Source organism: Ostrea edulis, chromosome 10, assembly GCF_947568905.1.
Source record: "Ostrea edulis chromosome 10, xbOstEdul1.1, whole genome shotgun sequence".
Taxonomy (NCBI): Eukaryota; Metazoa; Mollusca; class Bivalvia; order Ostreida; family Ostreidae; genus Ostrea; species Ostrea edulis.
This window is the reverse complement of record NC_079173.1, coordinates 767,620-787,044: the sequence shown is the minus strand read 5'-3', so window position 1 is coordinate 787,044 and position 19,425 is coordinate 767,620. Positions and strand designations below refer to the sequence as shown.

Sequence of the window (19,425 nt, the reverse complement as noted above, 5' to 3'; positions counted from 1 at the left end):
TCAAATACATGTAGGTGCTCTAGTGTGTTATTCCTCCTTAAATTTCTCTGTGTGTTATTCCTCCTTAAATTTCTCTGTGTGTTATTCCTCTTTAAATTTCTCTGTGTGTTATTCCTCCTTAAATTTCTCTGTGTGTTATTCCTCCTTAAATTTCTCTGTGTGTTATTCCTCCTTAAATTTCTCTGTGTGTGATTTCTCCTTAAATTTCTCTGTGTGTGATTCCTCCTTAAATTTCTCTGTGTGTTATTCCTCCTTAAATTTCTCTGTGTGTTATTCCTCCTTAAATTTCTCTGTGTGTTATTCCTCCTTAAATTTCTTTGTGTGTTATTCATCCTTAAATACCTCTGGTGTGTTATTCCTCCTTAAATTTCTCTGTGTGTTATTCCTCCTTAAATTTCTTTGTGTGTTATTCCTCATTAAATTCCTCTGGTGTGCGATTCCTCCTTAAATTTCTCTGTGTGTTATTCCTCCTTAAATTTCTTTGGTGTGTTATTCCTCCTTAAATTACTCTGTGTGTTATTCCTCCTTAAATTTCTCTGTGTGTTATTCCTCCTTAAATTTCTCTGTGTGTTATTCCTCCTTAAATTTCTCTGTGTGTTATTCCTCCTTAAATTTCTTTGGTGTGTTATTCCTCCTTAACTTTCTCTGTGTGTTATTCTTCCTTAAATATCTCTGTGTGTTATTCCTCCTTAAATTTCTTTGGTGTGTTATTCCTCCTTAAATTTCTCTGTGTGTTATTCCTCCTTAAATTTCTCTGTGTGTTATTCCTCCTTAAATTTCTCTGTGTTATTCCTCCTTAAATTTCTCTGTGTGTTATTCCTCCTCAAATTTCTTTGATGTGTTATTCCTCCTTAAATTTCTCTCTGTGTTATTCCTCCTTAAATTTCTCTGTGTGTTATTCCTCTTTATATTTCACTGTGTGTTATTCCTCCTTAAATTTCTCTGTGTTATTCCTCCTTAAATTTCTCTGATGTGTTATTCCTCCTTAAATTTCTCTGTGTGTTATTCTTCCTTAAATTTCTCTGTGTGTTATTCCTCCTTAAATTTCTCTGTGTGTTATTCCTCCTTAAATTTCTCTGTGTGTTATTCCTCTTTATATTTCTCTGTGTGTTATTCCTCCTTAAATTTCTCTGATGTGTTATTCCTCCTTAAATTTCTCTGATGTGTTATTCCTCCTTAAATTTCTCTGATGTGTTATTCCTCCTCAAATTTCTTTGGTGTGTTATTCCACCTTAAACTTCTCTGTGTGTTATTCTACATTAAAGGGTTTTTACCACGATTTTTAATGTAATTAAAATCAGAAGGAGTAACCTTAATAAAGCACGTTTCTGCTGTTATATTGTTTTGTTACTCCCAATAATTGATACAAGCATGCATTTTATCTGCATATATTCAAAGCTTCTGCTTCTCAAATCGTCACTAATGAGCTATCTAGTCACGTGATACGTCATGACGTCATACGTGTCAATGTGCTGCAGCAGCTATGCATATGTGTGTGAATAGATTCTATTGAAAGTCATAAATTATACAGAATGGATAATTAATGTTCCGACATCGATGACATCCCATTAGTATTTAAGATTCCGCCATACATATTTGAACCTGCCGCTGAACCAAATCTTAAAGAAATTCCCTCAGCAAACATTTATATTAGCCTAATACTACATCGACATTGACCACTCGGACGGAGATCCCGCCAGGGGTGTAGCTTCGTTAAGCTCAAGTAGGCACGTGCCTACACATTTTTTCCCTTTATTTTCAAAACACATTTTTGGCCATAAATGTCTGCAAAATAAACATATATATTTCTAGTATTTAAAATCGGATATAAAATTATTCTGTCGGACCTTTTCTTTTTATAACGTATTCTACATAATGTTTATATATATTTTTTTAAACTTTAGTGATCACAATGACTCGCTCTCGAACTTAAAAGTTTAAAATTTCCAAAAGTTGTGCAATATTTAATGTCTATTGCAATCATTTTGATGCTCAGAGTAGTGCAAACGAGTCCTAATATTTCAAAAATTTTCTCGTGGTATCCCATGGGGATCCGGGTTAGAAAAGGTCATCAATATCCCTTGCTTGTCGTAAGAGGTGACTAAATGGGGCGGTCCTTTGGACGAGACCGCAAAAACCAGGTCCCGTGTCACAGTAAGTATGGCAAGATAAAGATCCCTCCCTGCTCAATGGCCATAAGCGCCGAGCATAGGCCTAAATTTTGCAGCTCTTCACCGGCAGTGGTGACGTCTCCATATTAGTGAAATATTCTCGAGAGGGACGTCAAACAATATTTAATCAATCGAGGATTACCCCGCGACCCACCCCCAGCGAGAAGGGGCCACCTCCTCCTGTACCTAACCCTTCAGCGCATCGCGTCGCGGTTTAGTTTCTTTAGTTTCATCACACGTGCATACACATTGAAACAGTCCTAGCTACGCCCCTGCCCGCTCACAGAAGGGAAACTTTTGGTAAATATCTGAATGACACATTTCGTTTGCAAACTTTTAACTATGTTCCTCTGTAGATCATGTTATTTTTAAAGCATTAGACGTCTGCATATGTAGAGTGTTAGCAGGCGCGGATCCAGAATTTTTTTCCATGGGGGGGGGGGGTTGAACCTTTTCACAAAATCCAACCCGTGATATAACTCATTTTTCTTATAAATCGTTATATTGTAAATTTTTTTTATCTTTGCAACTTCCAGGGGAGGGGGGGGGGGGTCCGGACCCCCCCCCCCCCGACCCCCCTTTAGATCCGCGCATGATTAGCCAATGCTGATCTAATTAAAATCAATTCTTCTCTAACCGTTACACTGGAGAAGGTAGAAAAGATTTGCTTTTAATTAAATTGATGCATTGACCTACAATGTGTCGAAGGAAACAGTCGATTTACCGATATCGATTTAATTTATAATTTTATTTTTCAAAGGGGAAGGGGGAGGCAACCGGCTTTTGTAATTACCAATCTGATGAAAATCTATCGACTTCTCAAATCGTATAGTGTGTGTTTAAGAGGGTGGGAGAGAAAGAGAAGGGGGGGATGGGGCCAATAGTCGTAACCTCTACCTTATAATCGTCCCTCTCATTACTTTAAAAAATAATGGGGGGGGGGGGGGGGGTGGCGGTCTGCCATTCATTATATTGTTGCAATTTTAATTTTCTCACTACGTTGGCACGCACCGTCATTTTTTAAAATAAAGACGCCGTATTTCAGCATTTTTGACGATTATTAACTGGCATTTTTTCGACTTTTTCATTTTCTTACTATTTTAATCGGGGGAGGGGGTAGGAATAGTCTGATAGACCGTGTAGTCATTTCGTAAATGGGGGTGGGGGGGGGGTAAATCGTTGAATATGAAATCAAAGAACTGTGCATATATATAAAAAGTGTATGCTACACAGAAATTTCTGTGGGTGCCAGACCCGCGGCGACTTCAATGATTACCACAATACCTGGTAGGCTATAAGAGTTCTCAAACTGAAGGCAGCCTCTGATTATGTCCAGTCTGAAGGACAACGAGCCTATTAATTTGTAAACAGAAATGTCGATATCAGGAATTAAATGGGTTAGAATGATATATGTAAGTTCGTTATTGAAGATGGTTTTCCGTTGGTTTGAAGTATTTCTAAATTTAGTTCTAAGCTCCCAAAATTTCTCCGACTTGCCTCATTGGTAAAAGTAAAGAAACTTTTCTTTTTATGCTGATTATCACAGCTGTATAATGTACAACACAATATAATGGGACTTGTAACTGTTGAATCTCTCCATTTTGTATCAATAGCCTGCTGTATGTGCTGTTCACAACTTGCTTACTGTGGATTTACAGTAAGTGTGAACGAGACATATCGATAAGTACATGACGTGCTTCAGATAGTTCATTGGAAAGTCCCCGAGTGATTTTAAAGAGCGCTTTTGATAGGTCGGTTAAATTAAAGGTAGGCGGTCCTAAGTATTTGACATTATATTATATCATATACCTAGTAGATAACGAAATTATGGAGTGGACACAAACTCTTAAGCCAGTTTATATGCGGAACAGAGACATTCAAACAACAAAAAGTAAATATTTCACCGACTTTGACATTGCAGAAGCCGCGAGCGCAACAGTCTCGGATGTGATATGTGTACAAAGAGATAGAGATCTGTGGAGGATCTACATAAAGTCTGCGGAGAGTAGATCGAAATTAGTTACTGAAGGATTCTCACTTGGAAGCAGATCAATCCAGGTTTATGACACGAACCCATTCTCTGCGGGTACAGACTCTCCTGATGAGAAAGTTGTTCGAGTCCTAATTAAAGGTATACCTCTATCGGTTGAAGATCCATGTATTAAAAAGATGCTCAAAGGCTTAGGTCTAGGAGTAGAATTAACAAGTGATATCAAATATGAAAAAATCAGACATCCTAAAACTCACAGAATGACTGAAATATTAAATGGAAATCGTTTTGTGTATATGTCGCCTCTAGAGAATGGAAAATGCCTTCCACGCTCTGCGTCATGTGCAGGTTTACGCTGTACCATATCTCACAAAGGCCAACCCCTACGGGAACGAAAGAAGCAGTGCACAAACTGCTGGGCAGATGACCATTACAAAAATGCTTGCGAATTCGAGCAGAGTTGTAGAATATGCAAGCTACCAAGTCACTTTCCAGGATCGGATAAATGCAGATCATATGTCACTCACCAGGAGGACATAGTATGCTTCTCTGGAAAAGATAACCCTCTTTCAAATTTCTTCCCTACTGAGTTAAAGGTTTTCGGGCAAACATATCCTTCAGCCGAACATGCTTTTCAACACATCAAATCCTTACGTTCTGGTGATCTTAACCGTGCAGAAGCCGTAAGTAAAGCTGAAACCGCCTTAGATGCCAAACGTGTAGGAGGTCAGGTCCTGGAATCTGATGCTTGGATTACATCTAAAGACTCCGTTATGCGGGAAATACTGGAATCTAAACTACAGCATTGTTCACAATTCAGAAGTGCTTTAAAAAAATCAGAAAATCAGATATTCTGGTGGAATCGACGTGGGATACTTATTGGGGTAGCGGGCTGAAGGTGACCGGAACATATCATACTCTAATGCAACATTGGCCAGGTGAAAATAAGCTTGGACGTATCCTCGACGGCATGGCAGCCAAATTGCAGCGTACGGACGAAAATTCAGCTACCAACAATTCCTCTAGATCAACAAGAAACAAGCAGGGCAAAAAACAGAGTTAAGTCTACCAAACAAACAAAAAAACCACCAAAAACTTAAAACAACATTATTATTGCACTCTTCAAGAGATCTTCCAAAAGAATACAATGACATATTCACAAAGACTATCTTTAATTACTCTCTTATTTAAAAAAGGAGACCCTCAGAGTCTTAACAATTATAGGCTTATTAGTCTTACAAATACTGATTATAAAATAATAGCTTTCCTTTTAGCTAATAGACTACAAAAAGTGTTGGATAAAGCAATACATGTTAATCAATCAGCTTATATAAAAGGGAGAAATATAGCTCTGAATGCAAGGTTAATTATTGATATTTTTGAATATTGTGAAGAAAATGATATAGAATCAATAATGTTATTTCTTGATTTCCAAAAAGCGTTCGACTCTGTGGAATGGAACTTTATGACGAAAGTTCTTAAAAAATTTAACTTTGGCGAAAACTTTCTCAAATGGGTCAACATACTATACAATAAACCTATATTTAAAATAAAAAATAATGGATGGATGTCCAAAACATGCAATATGCAGAGAGGTATAAGACAAGGATGTCCCATCTCTGCAATATTATTTCTTTTTGTTATAGAAATATTAGCGGTAAATATTAGATCGAATTCAAATATTAATGGATTTCAAAAACCAGGAATGACTAACAGTATTAAGATTATACAACATGCAGATGATTGTACTCTTCCTCTTAAAGATGAAACCTCTCTAGAACATTCTTTAAAAGTCATAGCAAAATTCAGCAATGTTTCGGTTATGTATTTAAATGTCAAAAACAGAATGTATATTAACGGGTCCTCACAAATATCATTATAAACAAATTAGAAATGTTAACGTAAACAATGATAGCATAAAAACTCTTGGAATTTATATAGGACACAACAAAGAAATATGTTATAAAAACAATTGGACAAAAATTGTAGATGACTTAGAAAAACTGTTTGAATCATGGAAAAAAAAGAAAACTAACCATTTTTGGTAAAGTTTGTGTCATCAATAGCCTAGCAATATCAAAGATTATATATGTTGGATCAGTTCTGAGCTTTCCAAATGAAGAAGTAATTAAGAAATTTCAAAGTTTGTTATATAACTATATATGGAACAAAAGAGATAGAATTAAAAGAAATACACAGATTGGAAATGTCCTAAAGGGAGGCATTGGAATTGTCGATGTATCTTTGAAATTAAAATCCATAAAAGTATCTTGGATAAACAGGATTTCAAGTGAGAGAAACTTTCTATTCTTTTTTGTAGATAGTTTGTGCAAAGAAAGAGACTTTGATTTTGAATATCTATGTAAAACAAATATTACGAAATCAAATGATTATCAAATAATGGAACATTTTCCTCTATTCTACAAGGAAATGCTTGTATTTTTCAACGATTGTAAAAAAAATAAAAAACAATTTTATCTGAATGCATTATTGAAAGAACCGTTGTGGTGTAATAAAAATTTTATGTACAAAAACAAGCCAATATTTTTTCATAATTGGCTGAGGAGCGGTTTTAAATATTTGAATGATACTGTAAATGAAAATGGCATAAAACCTTTGGAATGGTTTGATGACAAACTTATATGTAAAAAAAACTGGATGTGTGAATATATGATTATAAAAACAGTTATAACAAAAACCTTCAAAAGTTATGAATTTTCAAATATACGATACGAAAACATTTTTCATGGGAATACATCATACGATTTATTATGTAAAGGACATGTTAAAGTGTGTGATATCAATTCAAAGTTGATTTACGAAATTCTTTGCCATGAAAAATTTATACCTCCATTACACCAAGCATATTACGGAAAGGTTTTTGAAATAACAAAAACGGCTTGGAAATCTATTTATGAACAAAAAATCTTATCCATAAGAGACAGAAGTATATCAGAATTTAATTATAAATTGTTAAATAATCTATTGTGTAACAGAGAATTGCTGAAGAAATGGAAGATAGTAGAAAATGATTTTTGTGTCATTTGCAGAGATGCTAAAGAAAACAATGAACATCTTATCTTAAAATGTAAAAATGTTTCTCATATATGGGACATTGTTAAACAAATTTTAAAATTTGATATATCGTGGAAAACAATTGTGATAGGATTTTACTATGAAAACAATGAAAAGACACTCTTTTTGAATAGCATAATATCTCTTATTGCCTGTAAAATATACAAGTATAAAATGTATTGTAGATTAGATAACAAAGACGAAAAACCTCAAGAAATATGTAATCACATAAAAAGTAAATTGAATTTTTATACAGAAGTGTACACAAAAATTCAGGATAAAAAATATGCTAAAGTTATGAAAGCAATTAAAGACAAATTGTAATTTATACACCTTTGCAGGTATGACTTTTTATAATATGAAACCTCTGACAAATATCTGTCTATGCACATTTTTAACTATGCTACAATGTGAGTTTATTTTGAACAATTTGAATTGATTACAAACAACTATATTTCTATATCAAATAAAATTTTGTGATAAACCTTTTATGTACTGGTATTTTGCAAAAAGTTCCCACTATGAGGAGGGGTCCTGTCCTCCTATAGTGCTGCCATGGGGGTTGTGATATGAACTTTTGAATTGTTAACCCCGCATATGGCAGTTTCAGGTTCTTTATGTACATAATTATATTGTTGTGTTGTTGGTTTTTCCGTAAAAATAAGAACCTTTTTTGCCATAACATGTTAATAAATTTTGTTATATAACAGTATATTATATGTGTGTGTGTTTGTATGTATGCATATATGTTTGTGTTTTCTATATGTAGAAATTTATATATATGTATATGTATGCCTATATACATCTAATCCAAGGGGCCCCTGGCACCCTAGGTAAAGATTATAAGGGGGTCTCTGCGGAGACTTTACCCCGAAATAGTAATGTATTTTGGAATTAAAGACTGATATATGTGGGGGGAAAAATATATCATATACCTAGTAGTGTATCAGCCCTGATACACCTATCTTGGCTAGGGTGAGACAGCTCCAAGTAGGTAGGGCTGTCTCGCCCTAAGGGCCGAGATATCTCTGTCTCGGCCCGTTGTCAAGGGGCTGTCTCGCCCTCAAATTTCAAATGGCTATTTCTTCTTTAATCTTTTGAAATCTAACATAACTACATGAAAAAATGATGTTAGACACAATTTTTTCAAATATAATACTTTCTTCCACAACAAAATTTAATTTAAGCAGAAAAATCAAATAAAAACGTTTTCAAAAACAGCGCTAAATTGTAGCGAGTATCTAAGCAAAGGGAGGTAACCCAAGTAACAATTGTTTATTTAGAACAATAATTATAGGTTATAGACTTTGTATGGGAAAATATGACGACCGAGTTTTTTGGCGCGTAGACGGACTGAGCTTATAAGCTATAACCTTTTTATTATATACTTTCAATTTCATTTAGAAATTAACCATAATTTTATTTTTAACAATAACTTTATTGGTTTAACTGAGTAAAAGATGAAAAACACGAACAATTTGAAAATTAACGGCGTAGAAATTTGATTGTGACGTAATGCTTGCGGGCCGGAATGTTTCCGGGCATATATCGTGTGATATATGCCCGCAAACTTTTGAATGTGCTACACGGGCAGATGAAAACAACCCATGGTCTCGCGCGGAAATGAGCGAAATGAAAGAGACGTATTCGGTAGTTAGTATTTATCCGGAATGCTAGTGCTCAATGGCGGCAATAAACAAACGAAGCGGATACGTTGAAGGAAAAACTTCTTTATTTCTTTCTTACCGTTATGTAGACCAGTGAAAATAATGAACAACGATTAATCGCATAAATCCCATGAAGAATAGAAAACTGAAAGTAGGGCAAACATAGATCCCTGGACATATCAGAGGTGAGATCAGGTAAGTAGGGCTAATCTATGCATGAATGAAATGCAAAACTCACTGTCTGAACCAAATTTTCCTACTGGTTTCACAATCCCATTACATCGAAATGATCATTGTATTTTCGTCCAACCCCCAACAAAAAATCGGAAAGTAGACATTGATTTGGGGGAGTGGACATCAACAGGGGGGAGGGGGGGGGGCTAAAATGTTAAGATGAAAATGGAGGGGGGGGGGGGGAGGAGGGATGTAATCAAATTCATCAGTTATAGCATGTATACCAGAACTAGTAAATGCACAATTGGCTGGAAAAAGAGCAATATGGACTTGTATAATTATATAAATGTGTATATGTTTAATTGTTCAGAATGCAAAGTTGCAGTATGTATTCACATAGACATATAACGGATAACATATCTGTTATATGTCTATGCCCGGGGAAGGGTTGGAAAAAAGTGGTCGATATGAGACCGGTGGTCAACACTGGTTAATACTGGTCGATTGAAAAAATTTTGGTATATATAATATACTTATAAGTCATAATATTACATAAATAATGTACAAATGACTCTGTTGAATTGGGGAGATGTAAAAGTTTCTGTTCAAATTCCTTAATTTAACAAGAACTACCTTAGTATAAGTATTGTTTCATCAATCTTCATTTTAACTGTTGAATAAACATTGGAGGGTGGGTTAGTGATGTTTTCATAACAATAACAGGTACTTGGTCATCTCTGGTCCCAGCCTATGCTTATTAACACCTGTCCACTCTGCTTCCTGGGCTCAGGTAATGTCCAGCTACCTTTTATTCTTAATCTGTCCAGGTACATGTATTAAGAGGTCTGTCTCCAATAATCAAGCTATGTTATAGAACTGTGACCCTCTGGTAGGTACTGAAGATATTTCGGTCAGTTTTAGCAAACCAAATATATTAAACTTATGAAATTACATTTGATTATCTAATGAAAAATATTAATCAACAATTGATCCATATAATGAAAAGACTTAATTTATCTTTATCTTTGCAAAAAATGTACAAAAATAGGAAAATGGACAGTTTAAATCACAATTGACCATTATTGACCACATGGGGAGTATTGACCGGGACGGTTAAAACCACTGGTTAAAACCGGGTGAGGTTTTAACCGCCCAACCCTGCTATGCCTCTATGGTATTCAGAGAGAGATCATACTAACTAATTACTTTTTTCTTTAATTAAATGAATTTATACATTACTTGTTTCTCCTAACTACCACTTTATGGCATAAATTGAAGATTCAGTCCCTGGTGTTGGAGATCTTTTATCTTGAAAACAATAGATGCTAGTGCCACACAACCAAAGAATGTAGTAAACATACTGCTACCTTTGCATGTATTACTTAGCAAATTAAGGTACTAGTAAATATAAATGTAAGGAACAAATGTCTAGGGTGTTTTTTATCTATTAAAAAGATTGTATCAAACTCTATATCTAATAAGTAAAATTTTGTAATATTCCAGCTTCAGAAAGTTTATCCTATCATAATGGAGATGATTAGCTACTTTGAACCTACTTTCATGGATCTACCATATTATCTTTTTTTTACTATGGCATTTGACTTTGTTACTTTTCAAAGAAGGTGTAATTTTTATGTATAACGTGCATCACATGCAATTTTAATGATGCAGGCAAATAATTTTGATGCAATATAAAAGGCAAGTGTGAATTGTAGATCTACCCAGATTAGATTCAATAAGAATTGAAGGTCAAAATCATGGTGGTAACACAAAGCATCTGCATACAAGATTTTTTAGGCTTGTTAAATGGAAAAATTATATGAAAATAATAGTCTCCAGTAATATCTGCATTTTAACTCATATGAGAAATCTTATAAAAGTTTCAATATTCAGACAGATCATGAGATGGAAACCAATGTAATTGAGACGAAAAGGGAGTACAACTCAAAATATCAAGGAAAAACAAGAAAGGCCTTTGTGATCAGCAGATGATGTCCTATACAACCATCCTTCCATGACACATGCAATGGGAAGGTAACAGCTAAGTATATACATATAAATGATATTAAAATCCCATGTGCTCGTTCCATATAATGTCCCTTGAACATTACAAGTATTTACTTATTCCAAATACATGTAGTTCAAAATTAAGTCAGAAATTCTAAACATTTTTTTTAAATTAAAGTTTATTTCAGGAAACAAAGCCTGTCTGAAACTCCAAAATGACATTTCCAGAAAGTTGAAGAATGGATAAAAATGTATCAACCATCTTACAACCCAGATTTCATTCCACTGAAAAGAAAAGGGACAGGGTAAGAAGTTAGTATTAATAAAAGATATATATATGCTGAAACATCTTAAAAGATATATTGTTAGCTCACCTGAGCTGAAAGCTCAAGTAAGCTATTTTAATCACTTTGTATCTGCCATCAGTCTGTAAACTTTTCACATTTTCATCTTCTCCAGAACCACTGGGCCAAATTCAATCAAAATTGGCATAGATCGTCCATGGGTTAAGGGGAATCAAGTTTGTTGAAATGAAAGATTATGCCCCCTTTAAAGGGGCGATAATCACAAAAATGTAAAAATAGGCAGGGGGGGATTTAAAAATCTCCGCAAGAACCACTGGGCCAGAAAAGTTCAAATTTACATGACAGCTCTCTGACATAGTGCAGATTCAATTTTGTTAAAATTATGGCCCCGAGGGTAAGGTGGGCCACAATAGGGGATAAAGGTTTTACATACAAGTATATAGGGAAAAAATCTTTTTTAAAAATATTTCTTGAACTATTTAAGCTAGGGCTTTTATATTTTGTATATACATTTTTTACGAAAAGTTCTTTCATGAGATGCAACGGTGTTCAATCTTGTGACTTTGACCTGGACGTTTGACCTACTTTTGATAAAAATCTTACCTATTCAATATCTCAACTATTTAGGACAGAGCTTTCATATTTTGTATATAGATTTCTTATGGCAAGATCTTTTGTATCATGCATGTACCATGATCAATTATCTTGTAACCTTGGTCTTATCCAGAACAGCAAGATCTTGTCGATCATATTGGTGTTGAGGCATTTCTGTGTAATATGAATTCATTTTCAGTAATGTTGTGATCCTTTGGGGCTCATGTAGGCTGGGGCCACAATATGGGATCAACATTTTTCATAGGAATAAAGACTGAAATCTTTTTAAAATCACAACAGCTGTACAATAGCAGGGCCAAGGTGACCGTTGAGCGATGTGGCTCTTTGGCCTCTTGTACTGTTTAAGACGCATGTAATTAAAATTTATCATAGGGTATATTTGCATTTATTTTTTCATAAATTTTGCATGTCCATGTCTTGGAAGGTGAATAGGTGAAAAGTCAATAGATGCTTACCATATCAGATGCTTGCAGAGGATACTGGGGATAAAGTAGCAGAAAATTATGGAAGTGGCAGCCAGGACTATGGAGGGGAGGTGACAATGAGATGGCGTTAGGTTGGACACCAGAAGGGAAGAGGACATTTAACCCTTTAACTACCAGAAATTTTCGAGATTTCCTTCAAAGCTGATACAAATATTTCAAATTGAAATTAAACATTTTCTAGTCATATTTTCGTAATATAACTTATGCATATTCTGAAAGGAAAAATCTTGAAGATTTTAATTATGCACTAAAATATGGTGTAACGGTTGCCATGACAACAAAAATACCCCCATAAATCCCAAAAATGTGTTTTTTCACCATTTTCGTCACTTAAAACACAGAAATTGAATGTTTATCAGCCTTCATTTAAATAAATTTTAGGAATAGTTGTATTCATATGCATGTATAACATGCATTCATAAAATTTAGTGTCATTTATTGTAGATATAATCATGCATGTACATTAATATTGAAGTACAATATGCGCATAAGTTACAGTAGACTTATAGTACCTGCAATTATTGTAAAGTGTTCCTTAAAACTTGATAAAGAAAATTTTTAATGAAAATTAAAACTCTCTCTACGCATATTTTTAGAATATAAATTTCAAAATGAAAAAAAAAAAAATAAGTTTCCAATTATGCAGTGTAACGAATTTTTACAGTTACCGTGGCAACTAAATGAGTCCATGAATCACAAAAATATGTTGTTGGGTTTTTTTCCGGTACATTTTCGTTGTTGATTTTCATCCCTTCCTTCACATGAAAATACAAATTGACCAGTAAACTGCTACACTAAGTTTTGAATTATGTAGTATGACCTGATGTTATGGTTGCCATGGCAACACAATAATCCATAAATCGCTAAAATGAGTTTTTGATCCTTTTCTTCCCTTGAAATAGAAAAATTGTTCAATAAACTATCACAATATTTACATCATGTACGTAATGATATCATGAAAACTAGCAGTATAAGTTCAAATATACATGCAAGATTTATAAACCTACAATACATACAACCATATGCCTATAGAAATTAAATACCTTAACTCTCCAAATTCTAATATAATATTGTTCAGTAGATCATAAATGCGTCAATAGCTTGGTTCGTTTATAATACAATAAGCCAACTACATGTATATTGCATCCGCGCTAGTCACGCTTACTAAGTCTGGGAATACCGTACGTATGGACATTAGGCGTGGTTTGCGACGGTGAATATATTGATAAAACAGTGTACCATATATTTTGAGCGTTATATGATCTAAATTGTTATTGAATTTTTTCTATTTATATTATAAAAATAATGCATACACTGTCTCGCCTCGATCACGCATAGAGAACTAGACCATCGGCACCTACGCTTTTTTCGCTGGTGTGTCTCACATGCAAGCCGTTTTCTCATCGGACTGAAGAAGTTTCCGATCAGACACTGGGCAACGTCTAGTGAGAAATCAATTAGAGAGTAATGCCTGTAAGGTTTCACGGTACCTGGGGTGTTCAACCATAGAATATAAAACGTGTTTCCTGCAGGCACGTATAAAAGGGGAGGGGGTGTTGCCATCCCCCAACTTTTCTCAACACCTTTTAATGTTAAAAGATATATTTGGTGACCCCCTCCCATATTTCATAATAGTATTGAAATATAAAAATGTAAAGTCGAAGTTATGAATTGAACTTGTGTACATGTATTGAAAGGTGCGAAACCCCCTCCCCCTATTTAAGAAGTCGAAGTTTGGGATTATCTATGAGTCGGCGCTAATACATGTAACACCCCTCAATTTTAAATTTTCAGAATTTTTTAAAGGCTGCACGTTACTCCCGCATCCCCACCTCGAGTTTGGAGAATTTAAGTGCTGATTGTCCTAAAGAACTTTTTAAAAATGTTTTTTTGGTTTATCTATGCATTTATCCATTTATTTATTTTTATTTGCTCGTTAAGAAATTTAGACAATGGTGTAGGGATTTTTTTCCTGCTTCCCCTCCCCCTGTTGAAAAATTATGCTACATACATGTACGTACCTGTCCTGTATAAAATACCTGCATGTAATGCGGTTATCCTGCAGGTCCCTGTGTACTGAGTGTGTACCGTACATAATAGAATCCCTTTTTACAAAGTAGTTTCCATATGAGTGAAAAATTCTCGAGAGGGACATTAAACAATATTCAATCAATAGAGTAGTTTCTTGCATGATTTTACATGTAGTGATAATTGATTACTAATATTTTAAGCGTACTTTTAAAAGCATCACTATTTAGTATTATATGTAGATCTGAGAGTCTTCGTCGGCACTGTACACAATCGTACTTTTTCTCTGACATAATTAAAAAAGTTCGCAATATTTTGTATTTACATATCTGTATACTTTATGCAGTATGTGTGTGTGTGTTTTTTGGTGTGTTTTTTTAATAACGGAAATTTGATCAAAATTGTTGTCATTGTCATCAAATATTTAAAGAAATTTACCGATGCATTGTCATCTGACCAGTAAATATCAGAGAAATAACTATATGTATTTGTATATATGTCTCTGTACATTTGGATATTGGGTAATTGTTTAATTCCCATCAAAGATACGCATGTGGTTTGTTGAGGTCACGCCGTCCTGTACTCGATCTGCTTTCTGTTCTGTACATATCTGTATCCTTTGCTGTTTCCCCAAAACTGATAAGAGGTAATATCAGCAGAAAGTAACAGTATACATTATATAAGAGGATGAAAGGAAGGGGCTGGGAGGGGGAGAAAAGAGGTTTAGTGGGGAGGTTCTTATACTTCTTTTCTTAAAACTCCTTCGTTTTTCCTTTTCCACCACTGCATCAATGGATCATATACGTATTCGATGCCGTACCCATTGTGTTTTGACAGATAAAAGAAACAATTAACAAATACACAATATAAATACATTTGCAATATCGCGTTAGCCTGTTATATTTATATATAAATATTATAACCGTTGCAGTGCATATGGGTAGTAAACTGGCATGTAATACGCTTTAGTTCCCAAATGAAATATGCAATTTATCACTATTCGGGGGAAGCGATGGGGAGACGGCTACCCCCTGTCCGCCCCCTTATATAAGGAGTCAAGTTCATGAAAAGGACCAACATCTTCATGGAACTTTACAATATTTACGCTATGGAGTTGATGCGACTAGAAGTAGAAATCCTCGCCGGTATGTCACTCAAATGACTGTCCAGTGTACTCTGGTGACTTTGTTTCTATATATTCTGATTCATTGTCCTTATTATAGAAACTTCTTAATAACTGTAGTCATCTACACCAATGTCTGACGGTGACCCAACGGACAACAAAACTGAGCCTGTATCGCTTCCAGCGCTATACTCCATGATTAAATTATGCGCTGTTTATGTTACAGTCATGACAACGTAACAAGAAATGGAAATATTTAGTTAAAACAACTCATTTGACATACTTGTACTGAAGTTATTTTTAAAAAAAATTCTAACAGATTATTATTGCAAACAAAGGGAAAAATCCTAATCTAAACGCTAACACTTTTAAATGAGTATACATACTTGTAAACATCCAACACACACTGACAACTTGCTCGTAATGATTAACTTATAAAAAATGTACATTTTAGTCCTTTCCATAGCCTACATCATATTTATTGCCTATTCATCTAATGGAAGTATAAATCTATACCTTTTTTTAATCCATGCATGTGAGACACTCAAATGTGAACAAATCTTTATTCTTCTAGATTATATAATACATGTATGTGAAAAAGATAGAGAGAGAAAAAACACACAAATCCCGTGCGCTTTAGCCATTTTTCACACACATATACAAAAAATGTACTTAGGCTGAATGCGGACATGTACGTGAAAAAGATAGAGAGAGAAAAAACCCCACAAATCCCGTGCGCATTATACCACCTTCACACTCACGGATTTTTCTTACGAGTCCTTACGGATCTCCGACTCGTAGTCAATCACAAGCATTCGTAAATCACTCGTTGGTATCCATGTCTAAATCGTAACAATTCGTGTACTTTTATGGATTTGTGGAATACGTAAGGGTCCGTAAGAAAATCCGTGAATGTGAAGATACCATTAGCCATTGTTCACACACGTATACCTAGGCTGAAGACGGACACGCTTACTTAATAAATAAATAAATGTACATTGTATTTAGGTTGTAAAACAGTAGTTCTAATTCATAAAACAAAAACAAAAACCCAATCACAAATTTATTTACTTTTCCCACGTAAATATACTTTTGTATCGTTATATAATTTATTTGCGCAATACACACGCACGCTAATGTCAAATGACGTCAAAGTGCACTTTTTTCGCGTTTAACTTGTAAATTGCATTACTTTCATGAAGAAATAGGTCTATGACACTTGCCCGTACCTAAATATGATCATAAGAAAAAATGAAGCAAATATTTCAACCTTTCTGAATATGATATACGTTTTTAAATATTGTGTTTTTCAGAAAAGATTTTACTAACAGAATATAACACAATTTTTGTCATTTCGGCTTAATTTTCCTACTTTCCGGTAACGATGTGCGATTTTAAATGCGTGTTTTCAACTAGTTCCCAACATCGCACAGAAAAACTTTGAGTAGAAAAATTGTTTAGTTTTTACTCTACTTTTAGAAAATATGATTTGTTTCATTATATTCCAATTATTAACAAAACGCCCCCAATTTAATCCCGTCGTCACATAAAAGGCGTCACTGGGCGTTAAAGGGTTAAGAGACCGAAAACAACCTGGAGAGGAACAGTAGAAGCAGAAAGAAAGATTGCAGAATGGAGAAACTTGAATGAGATCAAGATGGTAGCAATAGAACAGAGTGGATTGGAGAGAGTCTCGGTCCTATGTGTTTTGGCATGGAGAGAACTAAGTAATGTCTAGATTGTTGGAGATAGGATGACCAGGAATATGAATGGATGTGCTGGAAACTGTACTAAGACCCTTATGTATTTGGATTGATTTACATACCATCATGATTTTGCTATGAAAAACTTGAAAAAAAATCCTCAACTCATATTGTAGCTGACATTATACATTTGTACTTATTAATATTTCAAATGAACATATATTTAGACATACAATATCTAAACTTTGGAGTCCATGTACATCTCCACATTGGATAATAGGTTATGATATATGTGTGTGAAATCTTTTCCTATGGTATGCACATGTTAACACATTAGTTTAAATGATGATGTATATCTTATGACTATAGAAGAGAATGTGTTCAGAACAGAATATGTGTCTAGAAGAGTTGTTGCCCTTGAATGTAATTCATTATTTACATGGGGTTGAAAAATAATCCAGCACACAGTAGTACTAAATGCATTATGTTAAAATACATTTATGAATGGTATAAGTGATACTGTCAATTACTGATTAATACACTTTGTGAAATCATATTATTGTTATGTTTAATAAATTTCAAGGCTGCACCTTTGTACATTTTACAATATAATATTCTGCACTTTGGTATCAAATTCTCTTAACCTAATTTAAGAGTTACATTTTCATTAACAGCAAGTTAATTATGATATGCTATGTAGTTTGTCAAAGAGGCATTAACTGTGAAAGTGATGGCAACCTTTTTATTCAAAATCTCTCGTCAAGAATATATATTAATGCCTAATAATAATATTTATTTTGTACAAAAACATGAGAAACCTAATAAAACGACAATAGATTGTCACTTTTAGTGTATAGAAATACATAAGGACAAATTATTGTCTTGCAAGACAATAATCATTTAATTACCAAAATTCATGTGATATTCATACACATTCATGTGCCTGTTTTGGGGTTAAAAGGTGTTTGAAATATTTAAATGCTGGTGTTATCACTGAAATATACATGTATGATATGGAGCAAATTTCATTTAATTCATTTTTTGATATCAAAATGACAGCTAATGCCCCTTTAAGAATAACTATTTTCAATGCACATCATAATAACCTTGTTAAGCTTGAAAGAATATTGGCTATAAGGAATCTTGATCATAAATATTAAAAATATTTTTAATTTCTCTCAAGGAGTTCCTTATAAACAAGCATAAAATCATGATTATAGTACATTGACTCTTGTGTGTTTCAATCTGTTAGACTTTCCCATTTTATTGCATTTCTTGGAAGTTGTGTTAAAAGAATGGGTGGTCTTGAAAAAGGTTGTTGTAGTGAACAGTAAAGGTCAACTGCTATTCAACAGTCTGTATACCTAGTCACCAAGGGCAAGGATAGAGGTCATGTGGTTCTGCATTTCACAGGGCCAGTTAAGGGGCTAAAAGAATATAGTGTTAATGACAATTATTTCCATGAATAATGAGAGACATCTCCCATCTCTTGTTATAGTGTTCTTCTTTAAAGATTTTGTGGGAGATGTGAAAAACTTTATTTGATGCACAGACACCAAATTAAAAGTGGAGCTTGTTGATTCTAAGTGACATCCTTGCCATTATCTTCAATGTAGTCTTTCATGTGTTTTATAAAGGTTTGCAAACACTAGTGCTTGCATAATGCACAGACACGTGAAGTGGGTAGTGTAGGTGTACAGATGTTGTGTACACACCACCACCCCTCCACTGTCTACAAAATATATACCTGTAGAACCAGTAATATCACCAGAATATGTTATTTCCCCACCGGTCACCTTCATAAGTCATTATGAAGTCAGTTCTACATTCTATGAGCGCTGGTGAGATATTGATACATACCGTACCACTGAATCTAAAAGAAATCCATTTTACCACCGTCCCATTCCAATTTGATATCCTTTACTCTCATGCGCTTTAAATCAGAGACGGGATGCTTTTAACTTTGATAAAGTTGAATTTTCCATTATATTCACATGCATTGTAAATTATCATCCCTTGCGAATTATGATATACTGGCTGACACACACACCCCACCCCCAACCCCTTACATTGCATGGTAGG

General features: G+C 34.3%; 1 protein-coding gene across 2 annotated transcripts; it reads left to right on the top strand.

Annotated features, from left to right (window-relative positions):
• The first annotated feature begins 6,000 nt into the window (after positions 1-6,000).
• On the top strand, positions 6,001-17,932 carry LOC130050839 (uncharacterized). 2 transcript variants are annotated; one of them, XM_056151626.1, is made up of 4 exons: positions 6,001-9,098; positions 10,971-11,111; positions 11,273-11,389; positions 12,468-17,932. In XM_056151626.1, exon 1 carries the CDS (start codon positions 6,562-6,564, stop codon positions 7,558-7,560), a length of 999 nt encoding a protein of 332 aa, XP_056007601.1. In that variant the 5' UTR covers positions 6,001-6,561; the 3' UTR covers positions 7,561-9,098; positions 10,971-11,111; positions 11,273-11,389; positions 12,468-17,932. The 2 variants fall into 2 exon arrangements, with proteins under 2 accessions (XP_056007601.1, XP_056007600.1); XM_056151625.1 differs by having other exon boundaries at positions 11,263-11,389.
• The last annotated feature ends 1,493 nt before the right edge of the window (positions 17,933-19,425 follow it).